This window comes from Panthera onca, chromosome F1 (genome assembly GCF_046562875.1).
Source record: "Panthera onca isolate mPanOnc1 chromosome F1, mPanOnc1 haplotype 2, whole genome shotgun sequence".
In the NCBI taxonomy this organism is placed as follows: Eukaryota; Metazoa; Chordata; class Mammalia; order Carnivora; family Felidae; genus Panthera; species Panthera onca.
The window spans coordinates 46,049,238-46,066,974 of NC_138355.1; the positions used below are offsets into that span (position 1 = coordinate 46,049,238).

The following is a 17,737-nucleotide window of genomic DNA, read 5'->3' on the forward strand; positions in this document are numbered from 1 at the left end:
ACCTTTCCTTTTGCATTTCCTGTATAGATATACTCCCCTCGCCTATCAAAAGATGCAACCACGTTCAAATCGGAGTCATCGTCTACCGGCAGAACAACATGCTTGGAATCTGAAAGGGTCAACATGACAGGAGCAGATTTCATGGGACACACGAGAACCTTGTTCCTGTTTAAAAATATGAATAGTACATTGGCTGTTGCTTTGGTATCAGAAGGCTAATTCTCTTGCCCTTTTCCCTGATGCCTGTCACTACCTTCATCAACTCTCCCAGCCCAAGCAAATTTCAAACGCGGAAAGGCCTAAAATCTAAGTGTCTAATAACAGGGAAACAAAAACAACTGAATACAGCAACAGGATGTAATCATTAAAATTAAATATGAAGTGGTAGCAAACTAGTAGAAATATGTATGCAACAAAGTAACTAACAAACTAACTAAAACCATGTAAAAATACACATTTACGTATATCTCATACGCACGTAAGTGCCTTGTGAGCTATAAAGCATGATATAACAAGCTTTATACTTAAAGAGACCTTGACTAATAGAGAACCCAGAAAAATGAAAACAGTTATGTTTGGGTAATGGAATGGTGGGTAACTCTTTTTCTTAAATGTAGTTGGAATACTGAACTATTTCCGTCAAAAGAAATTCAAATAACTGGCAGGGGTAGGGAGGGATGGGAGGCGTGGAAAGCTCCAGGTCAAGGACCAGTTATTATACTTATTCCTACCTCTGCCTGCTTCCAACGTCTTAATATTGGCCAGTTTTTAATTATAGAGCACTCACTCTCCTTAAAATCTATTCAGGAGAGCCAACCTAGACAGAAACATTATTTTATGTAGAAGGTTTGAAGAGATGTGTACTTTTGCCTCCTAAAACCTTAAACTGAAATTGTCATGAGCCTGGAGCTAGTCCATACAGAATCAGACCCTGCCCCAGGAAAGAACAGCGCAGATTAACATACTGATCTCGTGGATGGTACTGGACTTTTAAGATGGGTGAAGGGAACCGAAACCTCTGGTCACAGTCGCCTGAAAGGACATCCCACTGTGACACTATGTTATCAGTAGAAGCACTCACGAGCTTATGACCATCTCGACTCCAGCTGGAGGGGGGAAAAAAAAAAGAATTTAGCACATATTCTAAGTTAAAGTACACTGTAGCGCTCTCATGGATAAAAATGCAGAGTCACACACACCACCCTAGCTGCGGGGGTCAAAAATATTTCCTTTTTTAGCATGCACTCAAATCCACAACAAGCTTTCCCAACTAAGCAATAAATAAGAACGTCTACATGACATCTTTATATGTAGTAACCAAAGCTCTTCATAGCTCAAGATAACACTACAAGTGACTCCAGGAAATAAAAACTCAAATGTTTTAGAAGAGTCTACAATTTGCTAGCCCTTAAGTGTTGACATAACAAGTATTTTCCCCCCCTTGGGGGAGAGCAGGGAGTATCTGAGCTTTCTGAGGTTGTCTCAGAAACAGCACCATCACAGTGTAAACAAAACAGTAAAAATAAGTATCTGTTATTTAAAATAACTAAAAAAGGAATGAATTCCTCCTGCTAAGTATAGCTAAACGCCCTGGACAATACACATAAAACAAACAAAAAGACTCTGAAAGGCAGAGAAAGAGAAAAGACAGACTGGCTAGAGACTACAAGATATGAGGAATGACACAACAGAAAGTTCCCTGGATTTTATTTTGCCTTATATATCCCAGACCGAGTGATGGAGAAGCCAATACCCAGTAACACCAATGGAATCACACAAATAAAGCCTCAAGAAGAGTGTGCTTTCATGAGCCAAAGGACCAGGAAAGGACAGCCCAGAGAGACAGAAAAGTTTTAGGCAATAATTATCCCGGCAATCACCATTCGAAAAACTGCAGCCCCACCTCCATCCCAGTCAACGAGGTCTAAATAGAATCTAGACCTCCACTCTTGCCTGGGTATAGCAAGGCACCCTTCCCCACTAACTGTGTTGGTGTGAGATAAAGCTCAGTGGGCCGCCAGATTTCCATACCCACCAGCCTGTAATGAGGATTCCCACTACAGTGTAAGTGGAGGCCACATGGGGAACAGGAGGAACAAGACACTCCTATGCTTCCCAGCCAGGATGGAATCAGCCTAGGAGGCCAGTGGAGAGGCTGAACTTCCAACCCCACCCAGCATAATGATGCCAGATGAGAAGCCTGGATTTCTAACCCATCTGGCAGTTAACAAGATGGCACCCTCTCTTCTCTGCTGGTATAGTGTCAGAGGCGGCCAGCTAAAACACAAGATTTAAATAACCTCTACAATCTCAAAACACAATACCCAAAATGTTCAAGTTTCAAATGAAAATCACTATCGACCCAAGAACAAAAAACAGCTCAACTTGAATGACAAAAGACAATCAACAGATGCTAACACAGAGAAGACACACATGTTAGAATTATCTGACAAGAATTTTAATAGTCATCATAAATATGTTGTAACAAGCCATTATGAAAATGCTTAAAACAAACAAACAAACAAAAAAAACCCAGAATGTCTCAGCAAAGAAATAAAAGATATAGAGAAGAAGAGCTGAAATAGGAAGTTTTTTTTTTTTTTTTTATTTAAAAAAATTGTTTGTTTTTGAGAGAGAGCAAGCGCGCACCCGTGCACACACACACACATGCACACAAGTAGGGGAGGGGCAGAGAGGACAGAGGATACAAAGCGGGCTCTGTACTGACAGCAGCGAGCTCGACGTGGGGCTCATACTCATGAACCATGAGCTCATGACCTTGACCAAAGTTGGACACTCAACTGACTGAGCCACACAGGTGCCTCCGAAATGGGAATTTTAGAAGTGAAACACACAACTAAAATAAAAAACCCAATAGACGGGTTCAGCAGCCAATGGAGAAAAAAGAGGAAAGAATCCATTAACTGAAAGACAGAATAATAACTAGCCAATCTGAATTAGAGAAAATAGAGACTAAAAAATGAACAGAGCTTCAGGGATTTGTGGAACTACAATAAAAGATCTACTATCCACACCATCAGAGTCCTAAAAGAAGAGAAGAAAGAAGGGGGCTTCAAAGTATTAAAGAAATAATGGCTGGGGCGCTTGGGTGGCTCGGTCGATTAAACATCTGACTTCAGCTCAGGTCATGATCTCACAGTTCGTGAATTTGAGCCCCACATCAGGTTCTGTGCTGACAGCTCAGAGCCTGAAGCCTGCTTCGGATTCTGCGTCTGCCTCTCTCTCTGTCCCTCCCCTGCTCTCACTCTGTCTCTCTCAAAAAAATGAATAAACGTTAAAAAAAATTAAAAAAAAAAAAAGAAATAATGGCTGACATTTTCTCAAATTTGGCAGGAGATATAAAACCTACAGATTCAAGAAGCTGAGCAAACAAACATCAAACAGGGTGAGCTCAAAGAAATCAACTCCAAGACAAAGAGACAAACTTCAGAAACCTAAAGACAAAGAAAAAACAATCCTGAAAGCAGCAAGAGAGAAAGGACATTTTACCTATGGGAACAATTCACATGACAGAAGATTTCTCATCAGAAACCCTGGAAAAAAGTAGAAGGAACACATTTTGCAAGTGCTGGAAGAAAAATACCGCCAACCCAGATTCTATTACCAGCAAAAATATCCCTCAGGAACAAAGAGGGAATCAAAACATTTGTCACCAGAAGATCTACCCTAAAAGGATGATTCAAGGAAGTTCTCTAAATGGAAAGGAAATGGTAAAAGAAGGAATCTTCGATCACGAGGGAAAAAGAACAATGAAGAGAGTAAAAATATAGGTTTATAACATCCATTTTTTTCTCTTTAGCTTTGATATTTGCGGCAAAAATTGTAACACTGTCTTATGTGGGTCTCAAAGCATACAGAGGAAATATTTACAACAATTATACATGAAAGAGGGTAAACAGAGGTAAGGTTTCGACACTTCACTTGAACTGGGAAGATGTCAACAGCCAGTGGATGGTGATAAATCAGGTGTACACAACATAATACCTAGTATCCACTCAGGTTACACAAATATCCTGCAGCAGTTCCCACTTTGTTATTTTTTAATAAAGTTTATCCATTCATTTTTGAGAGAGAAAGAGGAGAGCAAGAGCAGGGGAGCAGCGGAGAGAGACAGAGAATCACAAGCAGCCTCCACACTGTCAGCACAGATTCCAATGAGGGGCTTGAACTCATAAACCATAAGATCGTGACCTGAGCCAAAGTCAGACGCTTAACCAACTGAGCCGCCCAGGCACCCCTACAGCGGTTCCCTCTTTTCCATGGCAGATACAAAGACCCTGCAATGGATGCCTGAAACCATTAATAGTATCGAATGCCACATATACTGTGCTTTCCTATACATACACAGCCACGATAAAGTCTGATTTATAAATTAGGCACAGTTAAGAGATTAACAATAACTAATAATAAAATAGAACCATCTTAACAATATACTGTAATGGAAAGTACGTGAATGTGGTCTCCCCCTCTTGAAATCTCTTAATGTACTCTACCCACTCTTCTTGTGATGATCTGAGATGATAAAACGCCTGTGTGAGGGGAGGAAGTGAAAACGATGTAGGCGCCGTGATGTAGCATTAGGTTGCTACTGCCCTTCTGACAGTATGTCAGGAAGAATCATCTGCTTCCTAACTGCGGTTGACCACAGGTAACTGAAACCACGTAAAGGGAAACCACAGGTAAGGGGGACTACTGCAGATAAAGTGGAATTCTAAAAAATGTTCGAGAAACCCACAGGAAGGTGGCGGCGGGGGGCGGGGGGAACAAATGAAAAACAGAAGGGACATACATATGTACATATATAAATAAATAAAATTTAAAAAACAAAGAAGAAAGAAAAACAGAAGGGACAAAGAAACCCCAAACCAGTATTTATCCAAATTTTGCAAAGAAGAGACGCTGCTACCGAGGAACTTAGCAGGCAATATACCTCTGTGGTTAAGAACGCAGGTTCAACAGTCAGACTTAACCTGAAGCCTACACATTACACATTCTCGCTGTGTGATCTTAGTCAAGTTCTACATCCTCTCAGCTTCAATTTCCTCGCCTATAACATGGGAGCAATATTATCTACCTGGCAGAAGACTGTTGACAGAATTAAGATCAGTATATATACAGTTCTTAGCTCAATGACTAGCACATGACGAGTGCTCAAAAACCATTAACAATTATTTGTGTCAGAGACAAGATGAATGTATTCCCAGACCTGGGACTGAAGGGGACAGGGAAGGCTGGGGTAAAATAAGGAAGTGAATATAAAGGGATCAAGAGCATGTCTGCATACAAAAGGACTCTCTCCCACCAGATCTAGAACACCTGCAGTCTAACCCCTCAGAAAGACCAGCAGAGGATCCTTTCAGAGAACGTGAACATAAAAAAAGAAGAGGTTTGAAGACGCTCTTTTGTTGAGGGTTCCTAACAAAAAAACCAGCGATCCACCCCATTTCAGTGAAGGGAAAGAGAGTGAGCTAAACTTGCAAATACTGTAACAGCATGTCAGTGGATAATTTCTGAAATTAACAAGCCAAGACAAAGATACATGTTAATTAGAAATATGAAGATAAGTATCAGAAGAAATAGACAAAAAAATGAAAGCACAGAGGGCTGGCATGGGGAGAAACAAGGGACAGCTTTTATTGTTGCTCTTGTGAGCCTTATAGCACGATCTGACTACAGAACTGAGTGCCAGTTCTTCCATTTTTTCTTTAAACCCTTTTGTATTATAATATCCTTTTTTCCCCCCACAGCAACCTTGTATTTCTGTTAAATTAGAGGGGGATCCCATTTTTAAAATTAATTTAAAATTAATCATTAACTAAAAATCTTTAATTTAAAATTAAACTATAAACAAGTGAAACGTAAGAGAGGGTCTCCCATTAAAAAAAAAAAAAAAAAAACCCAACAACAATATATTCTACAATTCCAAATTCCACAAGGTGGTACAAAATCGGAAGCTGGGGGGGAAAAAAAACAACCAGAAGCTGGGAACATAGCAGTAAAACGGCAGACAAGGTTCATAAATCACAGCACTTACCATCTCACAGGAAGGTACTCATAAAACAAGTTATTTGCAATAAAATAATAGGAGACACGCAACCATGATGTCAAACTACCGTTTCCCCCTCCCCATGAATATCTTCATCCAAGCCAGAAATCTGAGGATCCTTTTAATCTCCCACTTCCCTCATTCTCCGTTGTCTGCTAAGGACTAGGACTCTTATTTCTGTCCATTCTCCATCGGCAGCACTCAGCTCCGGTCCTACCACAACCGTGCTCATCATCTCTAGCCTGGATCCCTGGGCTTTGCTTATCTACATTCTCTGTCCCCTTCAATCTCTTTTCCATGGGCTATTTTATTCTTTTTTTTTTAACCTTGTTTTTATTTATTTTGAGAAAGACAGAGCCAGCAGGGGAGGGACAGAGGGAGAGGAAGACAGAATCCCAAGTAGGCTCCGCACTGTCAGCGCAGGGCCCAATGTGGGGCTCGAACTCATGAACCACGAGATCATGACCTGAGCTGAAATCAAGAGCCAGACACTTAATCAACCAAGCCACCCAGGCATCCCTTTCCACGTGCTTATTTAGAGAGGTTTTTAAATTCATTTTAATTTTTTTTACAGATTTTTTTTTTTTTTTTAAATAAAAAGCTCATCGTGTCATTTTCTTTCCTACAATATCTTAATGACTTCACAGTTACCTACAAGGTGAAGTTCAAACTCACAGTATGGCACACAGAGTCCTCTTTGGGGATCTGTTTACTGGCTCTTGCCGTACCCCATCCCCCGCACCACAATCCAGCCATCCTGAACTACCTACAGCTCCCCATCGTCCTGCGTTTGTCTGAAGCTGATGTACCTGTGCCTGTGCAGCGTCCTCTGCTTGGACTACAACTGGCAAATACCTACTTATCTTACAGGTTTGAAGTTAGAAATTATCTCACCTAGGAAGCCTTTCCTGACCACTGTTCTCAGTACATGGGTCATTTCCTCCTTTGCCTCCCCTAAATCTCAAAAACAGTTCTTGTATAGGACCCATGAAGCTTCAGTACTTGCACGTGGTACGTAATTCATGTTCAGTGTTTGCTGAATGAATGAATATATAAGTGAAAAAGTTTATGCACAAAGACATTCACTAAACATGTAGCAGAGAACCAAAGAATTGTTAAATAAATTACAGTTCATCAATGAGAACATATATAGCCATAAAAAAGTGTTTAGAGGCTATGTAAGCAGGAAATTGTCTGGACGGGATTAGGGAGGAAAAAAGCAAAATATAAAATAGAATACATTACAATTACAAATTCTGTTCTCCAAAAACCATATATAGTGGGGTTCCTGGGTGGCTCAGTCGCTTAAGCATCTGACCCTTGATTCTGGCTCAGGTAGTGATCTCCTGGTTCGTGGGTTCAAGCCCCGCATCAGGCTCTGCGCTGACAGCGCAGAACCTGCTAGGGATTCTCTCTTTCCTGCTCTTTCTGCCCCTCCCCAACTCGTGCACACACACTCTCTCTCTCTCAAAATAAATATACTTAAAAAAAACTATAGAAACATAATAAAATCTTTACAGTAGTAATACTTGGGTAACAGAGTACTATGGGAGACACAAATTCTTTCTGTTTTGCTATATTTTCCGTAATGTTCTACATGATTATATATTATTTTACAATAAAAATATATGTATATTTTTTAACAGGTAGGAGTGCTAAGATTGGGATGAGGCTGCACAACTCTGTGAATATATACAAAACCAGTGAATTGGGGGCGCCCAGGTGGCTCAGTCAGTTGGGTGTCTTGACTCGGTTTCAGTTCAGGTCAGGATCTCACGGCTCTTGAGTTCAAGTACTGCATCAGGCTCTGCAGTGACAGCATGGAGCCCGATTGGGATTCTCTCTCTCTGCCCCTCCCCTGCTCATTCACCCACTCTCTCTCAAAATAAACAGATAAACTTTAAAAGAAAAAGAATACCAGTGAATTGTACACTTTGAGTGAACTGTATAGTATGTGAATTATATAGATTTTAATCAAGCTATTAAAAACATTCGCATTTATTTCAATATTGCAAAAACACAACAACAGAAAAATACGAAATGCAAAGGAAATGGAAAAGCTCTAATGGATCATCCAGGCTGGTCCTCTCATTCTGCATAGTAGAGACAAGTTTTGGCCAAAGCTAGTTCATTAGCCGTCAAATCTAGACTGGGGTTCAGGCCTCCCCACATCCAGGGCCTTACAATGTCATTGCCACTTCCATTTACACAAAAGGAAATATGTCACAGTTCCATTAGATCTGATGAGGTACTTGGGGTGCCTGGGTGGCTCAGTCAGTTGAGCGTCCGACTTCAGCTCAGGTCACGATCTCACGGTTCCTGAGTTCAAGCCCCGCGTCAGGCTCTGTGCTGACAGCTCAGAGCCTGGAGCCTGTTTCAGATTCTGTGTCTCCCTCTCTCTCTCTGACCCTCCCCCGTTCATGCTCTGTCTCTCTCTGTCTCAAAAATAAATAAACGTTAAAAAAAAAAAAAAAAAAAAAAAAAAAAGATCTGATGGGGTACTGTTTTGGGTCCCAAGTTCCGTTAGAAGAAGAGGTGCCCTACAACAAAACCTTCCAAAGCAGATACAGTAGTCTCCGAGGGGAAGAAAGAAATCAATGGGCATTTATTTATATTAGATTTTAGCTCAATCTATTTGACAGAAAAGCTGAACTACAATTCAGTGAAGGAACAGACAGTGATCAGTGGAACTCCTGGAACTCAAGGACCTGGACAAAGCTGCAGTAGAGGATTTCCAAGGTTCCCTCCTCACAAGATTTTCTATTCTAAACAAAAGGTCAATATCACAAAAACAGGACTACAGCTGCCATGTGTAAATATCTCATCTCAGTCCTGAAATAGTCTCAGACAGGGCCTGATTTGGATCCACAAGTACAGTGAATTTCTCCCCCACAAAGGTGCTTCGAGGACAGCACGGGTTCAAGGTCTACAGACACTAGGAGAAACGGTACTACTAATGAATGAATACTTAAAACTCTAAATATTAAAATATCTAGTAAAATGAGATTGGCAATTACACAGCTGGCATCCGTCCACCTAATTCAAGTCGTATTCCACATATCATGTTAAAATTCCTTACCATAAAGAGCAGACAGGATGGATGTGTGCACTAATTATTTTAGCGATGCCTCTCGTCAAGAAATCCCAGATGACAATTCGGCCATCGTTACAGCCAACTGCAAGTAGTGTGCCCCACCTGTTAAAGGTGCAAGTCAGGGCCATGCTGATACAATCCAAAGTTCCATCGGCTTCCTAGAAATTAAAGCAAATACAAGAATATACACAATAATACCCAATAATAGCCAAATTATTTCTTCAAGGTTCTCTCTCATCTGTGATGCTTCTGTTTAATTTACATTACGACACATACCAAAATAATCTCTGTATGTGTTCTTACGCTTATTAAGCTAGACAGAACAAGGAAATATTTATAAGAGCTAACAGAGAATGTTTAGAAACAGATGTAATAAATCTCATACATTACCAGTATAACTCTGTGCACACTGTGAGGGGCAATTAGGCAAAATATAACAAGATTCGTTAAAGGAGCCATGGTACTGACCCAGTTATCATAGTTCTTGAGGTTTATTTCAAGAAAAATAATGTAAAACAAAATCACTAGAACAGCCTGCCTGTGCAACATTAGGAAAGTCACATACGTTATTTTATACTCCTATCAAGCCATTTAAAATAATGACTATGGGGGCGCCTGGGTGGCTCAGTCGGTTAAGCGTCCGACTTCGGCTCAGGTCATGATCTCGCGGTCCGTGAGTTCGAGCCCCGCGTCAGGCTCTGGGCTGATGGCTCAGAGTCTGGAGCCTGTTTCCGATTCTGTGTCTCCCTCTCTCTCTGCCCCTCCCCCGTTCATGCTCTGTCTCTGTCTCAAAAATAAATGAATGTTAAAAAAAAAAAAATTTTAAATAATGACTATGATGACTAAAATAATGACTAAAACCATAGTGACTATACTGAAACACATTCCAAGTATTACAAAACATTTTTACATTTAAAAAAGTGTAAAGCACACTTAGAGCACACACGTTATTACTATGCAAAAACACTGATTCAAAATAGAAAAACACAGAAAAAAATCTATGTACAGGTGATGGTACAGTTTATGAAAAATCCTTCCAAGTATTTTTTTTTTTAATTTACTGGGAAATGAACTATTTAAGATTTACAACATTATGGTGAGGTTTTCCACCAATATTGCCTATTTCCCCTCTCCGCGAAATAAAGCACCGAGTTCCTTATTATAGCAAAAGAGGTACCACCACACTTAATGCTGTCCAAAAAAAAGGCGGGGGGGGGGGGGGTGAGGGGATCAAACTACATTTTCCACCCAAACACAAAAGCTAGCCAGTTACCATATTCCTAAATTCACAGTAATACTATACTCTTACCTCTGGATAATTCTGCCCAAAGGACTCTGCAACAAAGCAAAGAAAGAGTTCATGGAGCATGTGCAACACGTGGAGGGACCCCTCCCCCCGCCCCCGCTTAGGGCTGGTGGATGCAGTGGTTCGCAAAGCGTGGACGGGGAACTGCCTGGACGGGCCCGGGACTTCAGGGGGTCACACTTATTTTCATTATCAAACCAAGATGGCATTTGACTCTTTACTCTCAATATCGCTTACATTTACAGATGACTTGTCCTGAGGCCCCCCAATCAGTGATATTGCAACAGAGTGAATGCAAAAGCAGATGCGAGAATTCTGCCAACTTCTACTTAGGCAAGCATTAAAGACAATTTGTAAAATTGTAAAACCATGCTATTATTCTATTTTTTTTTTTTTTTTAGAAAATCGTTATTTTTCATAAAAATGTTACCTATAAACATAATGGGGTTTATTGGTAATGGGGTTATCATGGTTATTTTTAACTACAAACTAAAAAATCCAGTCTCACGTCTCCTATCCAATGAACTCTCTAAAGCCTCATTAATAGCAGCCAACCAGCAGTGACCATTTACCTTCCTAAGAATGACATTCACGTTGTAACATAATCTGGTAGTTGATTAAAGATGCAATTCTCTATATGAAGTTCTTAAGCATACAACATTTGGGTGCCAATACCCCTGAATGCTTTTCCTGTATGAAATGCTGCATCCACATGGGAATAACAAATGTTTCGAGCTACAGAGGATGGCAATGATTACTGCCTGCTTCTCCGAATTTTCACATCCACAGCAACACCGTCTTTGTCGGTATTTACTTATACAATTACCTAAGTATTTCATTATGGTGGCTCTTAAACTATACTCTGAGAACTACAGGTCCACGAAAGTTGTTTCACAGGGCACTCAAGTAAGATTTCATTTTTAAAAAAAAGAAGCCCAGTGCTTTGACAAAGAAAAGAAAAAAAAAAGTTTGGAAACCAGTTCTATTACATTCTGTCCTTTATAAAAATTGAAAACCAAAGAGTGAAAACAGTAAAGCTAATCAAAACACAGGCCCTACAGTAAAGAACACTGAGAGGGATGAAACTGAAGGTAAATGTCCCCAGAAGGTAATTATCTTGATTATCTAATGTGAGCCACATTTACGGTGGCTGACTGCATTCAATTATGAAAGAAAAGGGTGAACTGAAATGATGAAACCAGATCAAGAGGTTTTTGAAAGAACTTTTCTCAAGTTACCAAACTAATACGTGTAAGTAATACAGCAATGCGTAATTAAAAAATGGTAGTTTCCTCCCTGCAACCCACTCAGCAAGGTACAAGTTTCCATATGTTTCTATATGCTTATTTGTATAAGCAAATCTATAAGCATATATTTGTATAAGCATTCATATATTTACAGCTGTTTTTTAAATAAAACATGACACATACGATGGGACTTGCTTCCTTAACAATGTAACCTATACATCTTTCCAAATCAGTAAGATAGATCTATATTCACATGGGTGAGAAACAAACCAAAAAAAAAGTATTTATCCAAAAATTAAAAACAACACAAACAAAAAACCACAATCTGGGAATATAAAGTACTCTGGAAGGAGCAGAGTGTGACCTTCTGTGTTGTGATAAGGGAAAACCACATAGAAGATTCTGAGAAAGTCCAGAATCCAGGGATCATTTTAATGTCTGATTACCTCTCAACACAGACTACTGGTTTTGTATTTCCGGTTTATGTTTCTCGGGTGGGTTTTTCTTTTTTGAGGATCATCCTAGTTAACAGAATAACAATAAGGAGTTTAAAGGAGCACAACGAGAAAGTGACATATAAAAAAGACGAGGCTAATCCGGGGCAGTTTTGTTGGGGGGCCTGAGCAAGACGGCTGTCAGGCAGGATTATAGGAGCACAAGGCCCTTTCCTCACAGAATGCTCAAGACCCCTGTCATATGCTCCATCTTGCCACCACCTACCATTTAATGTCATGATCAGATTTCTTAGGTTTTAAAGACCACGCAGGAGGGAAAAAGATGCCCAGAGACGTGGATGCCAAAAAGAAACAAAACCCCAGTCAGAGATGGAACTTCATAACACACTTGATACAAAAAACACGAGTGACTTCTATAGCAAAACGCACCATTTCCAAATCTGACAAAACTGATTACAGAAGAAAAATCCTTGACTGGATCAGTAAGTAGAGAACACATTGAAAGCCTATTAAAGACATACCATTAAAAGTGTGTGTGTGTGTGTGGGGGGGGGGGGGGGGGGGGACGACACAGCAGACCCTTAAGGATTTTGTGACCAGTTTCTCCTAAATCCCAAGCAGCAGATAATTACCACGTTATGCAAGCTATTTCCGTGCAGGAAAAAAAAAAAATATCAGTTTTTTTTATAAAACCAACATAACTGATACCACAGCTTCATGGTGATAGTACTAAAAAGAAAACAACAATTTTCTCAACATAAATGGTACATAGCATTTCACCTTTAGATTCTGCAGACTTGAATCGCAACTTCTAGCAGCATTTACAATTATAATCAAACCCTAAAGACAAAGCATCTGGAGTGTTACTGTACCGCTTAAGAAGGCATTATGGTATAGGAGAGGGGAAAAGGACCAGGGGTAGGGCTACAGCACCCAAACACCTCCACGGCATAATGAACTCTGATGTACTGCCTTAGTGAAGAATGTTTCTACCAGCCATACAATCCTATCACTAGATGCTGAAATCATCTAAAACTCCGTAATCGTTTCTAATAAAAGGAACAGAAGACTACAATAAACGATAAAAATCTATCAAAAACATGGACGATTCTCATTCCAAAAGGTGCAATATTAAAACCAGTTCAACTAGGGGCGCCTGGGTGGCTCAGTCGGTTGGGCGTCCGCCTTCAGCTCAGGTCACGATCTCGCGGTCCGTGGGTTCGAGCCCGTCATCGGGCTCTGGGCTGATGGCTCAGAGCCTGGAGCCTGCTTCCGATTCTGTGTCTCCCTCTCTCTCTGCCCCTCCCCCGTTCACGCTCTCTCTCTGTCTCAAAAATAAATAAACGTTAAAAAAAGAAATTAAAAAAAAAAAAACCACCACCCAGGGGCACCTGGGTGGTTCAGTCAGTTGAGCAGGACTTCGGCTCAGGTCATGATCTCACGGTTCGTGAGTTCGAACCCTGCATGGGGCTCGCTGCTGTCAGCGCTGAGCCCGCTTTGCAGAGCCCATTTCAGATCCAGTCCCCCTCTCTCTCTGCCCCTCCCTCGCTCGTGTTCTCTCAAAAATAAATAAACATTAAAAAAAAAATGCAAAACATATACAGTCTTCATCTCAGCAATCCTACAGTCGGAAATCTAATCTCCACAGATGTAAACACAACAATGGGACAAAGTACAGATACTTTAAAGTATTGTTTTCTAGGTGGCCAAAAACCAAAGAAAACCTCCCCAAACTGGAAATAAGGTAAATGCACATTAATAGCGTAATGGATGAATAAAATATGCTGTATTCAAATATACTAATAAATTACACAAATATCTTAGAGAAATCTGCATTGGTGTTACTAAGTAGAAAAAAAGGCAAACCACAAAGTGTACATTATATAATCTCATTGTTTTTTACCATGTGCATCCACACACACACACAAAGTATACATAAACATAGAGAAAAATATGGAAGGAAATATGTGGGATTATCAACAAAAAGGAGGAGGCAAGGAAAAAAGACCACTTTCTTTTAAAAAAAAAAAAAAAAGCATGTAAATTTCACAATTAAAATTACTTATCATGAATGTGTATCTACATGAACACATTAAAAACCATCGGATCTAGTATCTCCTAATGTGTAGGAATAATATCCTATAGTGATAAGTGAAGAAAGTTTCAAATACTGTGTATAAAAAGGTTCTATTTCTGTAAAAAAGCTGAAACAAAGCCCTAACAAATGTGTTTAAATGTCTGTATGAGCAAGGAATAAGCTAGAAAAGGATAATCACTAGACAGTTACCATTTGGGGAAGGGGAGAAAGACGATTCTTTCCGTACGCATGTCTGTACTGTCTCCACTGCTGTGGTAAGTAGGTGCTGTATTTGTTCATTGGAAAAGCAAGAAATTAAAGAATCTCAGCGAGCTTTCCAGACTTACGCCCCTGCTGGCTCATCATTCTTTGAAGAGCTCAAACCTGCATCAGCAGCTCCCACTTACCGAAGGCTCAGGTGTCAGACTCTGTACTAAGGTCTTTTACATATTGTCATGAGGCCCTCTCTGTTCACTACTAAGTGACAACTACGGTCACCGGCCAGGCCCCAAGACCTGACCTTTACTGCCCACCTGCTTGTACTCACCAACCTACGTCCCACATTTTTCCTTAAGTTCTTCTTTCCGGGTGATCTCTTCACTCAGGCAACTGGAAACCGAAACCACCCCTCAAGAGACAGGGCCCCGACGGGTTAGAGAGGAACCCCTGGCTAGTGCCTGTGTAGAAGGCCCACGGAGGGACCTCCAACTAAAGTTGTAATACTGTAATTACTCACTGTAATACTAAAAATCTCTGCTCAAGGAGGAACACAAGCCTCATTTGCACAGCAGTGCGTGTACAGGTATGTTTCCCCAACGTGCCCCGTAGGCTTATGCCCGCCTCTACATGAGATGATACGGCTTCCCACCAAAAAATTCATCCTAACCCTATAAAGAGGGAGCCATGCATCCTTGTTCAGAGTCGTAGCTTTGGAAGTCACTCCCCGTGATCTCCTTATTTGCCGCAAATACAGTTTGCTTTGTGCACACCTCCACCTGGTGTATCTTATTTCAATGTTTTTCAAACAGTAGGACTCAATCCACCACAAATGGATAAATCAATTTAGTGACACCCAACAAGTTTTTTAAAACTTTAGAACAGAAAATGAAAGAGGACATTGAGCGTGACAAGGATTAAGCACAATTTTGAGAGGGGTGCCTGGCTGACTCAGTCAGTAGAGCGTCAGACTTCGGTTCAGGTCATGATCTCGCGGTTCAAGTTCGAGCCCCACATTAGTCTCACTGCTGTCAGCGTGCAGAGCCTGCTTTGGATCCTCTGTCCCCCTCTCTCTCTGCACCCCCCTCCCCCCCTGCTCATTCTCACGTGCGCGCGCTCTCTCTCTCTCAAAAATAAACATTTAAAAAATCTTTAAAAAAATATTATTTTGAGAAACATATATATTTGTATATATGATAGGTTGTGATAGAAAATACATTTCTTACTGTGAGTTATAAAAATAAGCTTGAAAAACACGTATTTTAACTTTGTATCTCCAAGTGCATACTGTCTCATACGCAGCAAGGGCTCAAAAGTGATTGCAGAAGTAGGGGCGCCTGGGTGGCTCAGTCGGTTGAGCGTCCGTCTTCGGCTCAGGTCATGATCTCACAGCTCGGTGAGTTCGAGCCCCGCGTCGGGCTCTATGCTGACAGCTCGGAGCCAGGAGCCTGCTTCGGACACTGTGTCTCCCTCTCTCTGCCCCTAACCCACTCGCATTCTGTCTCTGTCTCTCTCAAAAATAAATCAACGTTAAAATTTTTTTTTAAGTGATTGCAGAAGTAAAATCAGTACCTTGCCTGTTCAAATTAAGAACACATTATTCCTTTCCTTTATCCGGCCAGCTATTCTTTTGCATGCTCCCACAGTCACATCACTTCTGTTCCTTTCTGCTTTTTAGCTGCAATCGTGAACTTTCTCCTTTAAAACTCAGTCACTTCCATAGCAATGTGTATCTTCTGGATCAGCCTTCCTTTAAATTGTCTAACCTTCCAATGCTAAATATTCCTAAGTTTCACTGTCACGAATCTCCTGTATCATTCAAAAAAAAACCTTTACTGTGATTCTGCTATCTCTTTCAACGTACTAGCCTATCTAACACCTTTCCTCCATCCTTAAATTTCTTTTTTACTTTTTTTATTTTATTATTTATTTTGAGTGACACAGAGGGAGCATGAGCGGGGGAGGGGCAGAGAGCTAGAGAGAGGGAGACAGAGACAGAGAATCCCAAGCAGGCTCTGCACAGTCAGCGCGCAGAGCCCAATGCAGGGCTCGACCTCACAAAACTGAGATCATGACCTGAGCCAAAATCAAGAGTCCGGCGTTTAACCAACTGAACAACCCAGGAGCCCCCCATCCTTAAGTTTTTAAAAACAAGGGTCGACTTTTAGCCTCCACCCCACCTCCCACACCTTCCTAAAATGATGGTGATTTGATTTCTGCTCAAGGTGCTGCAGGACTGCCTAGGACTATACAGAGCAGGCCTTTCTCAGTCTCAAGTGTTCTACAGCAGGCTTTGGACAGCAAACCAACCAACCTGTATCCTCTTCCACCTGGACAAGGACAAACATACGGAAGCACTCAAAACTACGCTAGCTCTGGGTGCCTGGGTGGCTCAGTCGTTTGAGCATCCGACTTCGGCTCAGGTCATGATCTCACAGCTTGTGAGTTCAAGCCCCACATCAAGCTCTCTGCTGTCAGCGCAAAACCCGCTTTGGATCTTCCGTCCCACCCACCCCCCCCCCCCCCGCCTCTTCTCCACTTGCTCTCTGTCAAAAATAAATAAATCTTTAAAAAATATAGATGCCGAACTCATAGTAAGTACTATGTAACTCTTAATCTATCATTTATTCCTCCTCATAACCCCTGAATATAGGTCATTGTCCAAGATTCTGCCCTCAGCAGTTTTCTTTTTCTGCCCCTCCCACCTTCTCCCTTAGTCTTGTCAACTACTCACAAGGTTTCAATAAGCCCACCTGTAGGAAAATTACAGATCACTCTCGTAAATCTAAACCTATCTCCTGAACCCCAGATCCACCCTCAATGTTGTCTCTTCCCAATTTCCTTAAATGTTTGCCAGTAATGCCGTCATTGGCTCCCATCATTTTCACTTGACTGTTCCTCACCACCAGCACTGCCACCACATGCAAGCAATTTTCAGATTCTGTCAACTCTACCTCCTCAGTGTCTTTTTGTTCCATTTCCTAGCTCAGACCTTCTTTATCACTCATTTACTCTGGCCCTCCAAACTGTTTTCACACCATCCAAGGCTCAACAACACGTTGCTGTCAGATAAAGAAAGACGGAAAGGAAGGAAGGAAGGAAGGAAGAAAAAGAAAAGGAAAGGAAGGAGAGAAGGAGAGGAGAGAAAGAAAGAAGAAATGAAAAGAAAAGAAAAGAAAGAGCATAGCTCTGATTAAGTTACTTACCAGGTCAAAAACCCTTCAATGCATCTGCCCTACCTTCCTTAAAAAGCACAGACTTTTCAGCTGGGCATT

At 41.0% G+C, this 17,737-nt stretch overlaps 1 protein-coding gene across 2 annotated transcripts in view; it reads right to left on the bottom strand.

Moving 5' to 3' along the window:
- Positions 1–17,737, bottom strand: part of RBBP5 (RB binding protein 5, histone lysine methyltransferase complex subunit) — a 36,057-nt gene that overhangs the window by 16,943 nt on the left and 1,377 nt on the right. For both annotated transcript variants that reach the window (XM_060644257.3, XM_060644256.3), the window contains exons 2-5: positions 10,471–10,496; positions 9,147–9,319; positions 966–1,106; positions 3–165 (exon numbers count right to left, since the gene is read on the bottom strand). In XM_060644257.3, the coding sequence (XP_060500240.1) occupies positions 3–165; positions 966–1,106; positions 9,147–9,319; positions 10,471–10,496 (503 nt within the window). The remainder of the gene's footprint in view (positions 1–2; positions 166–965; positions 1,107–9,146; positions 9,320–10,470; positions 10,497–17,737) is intronic.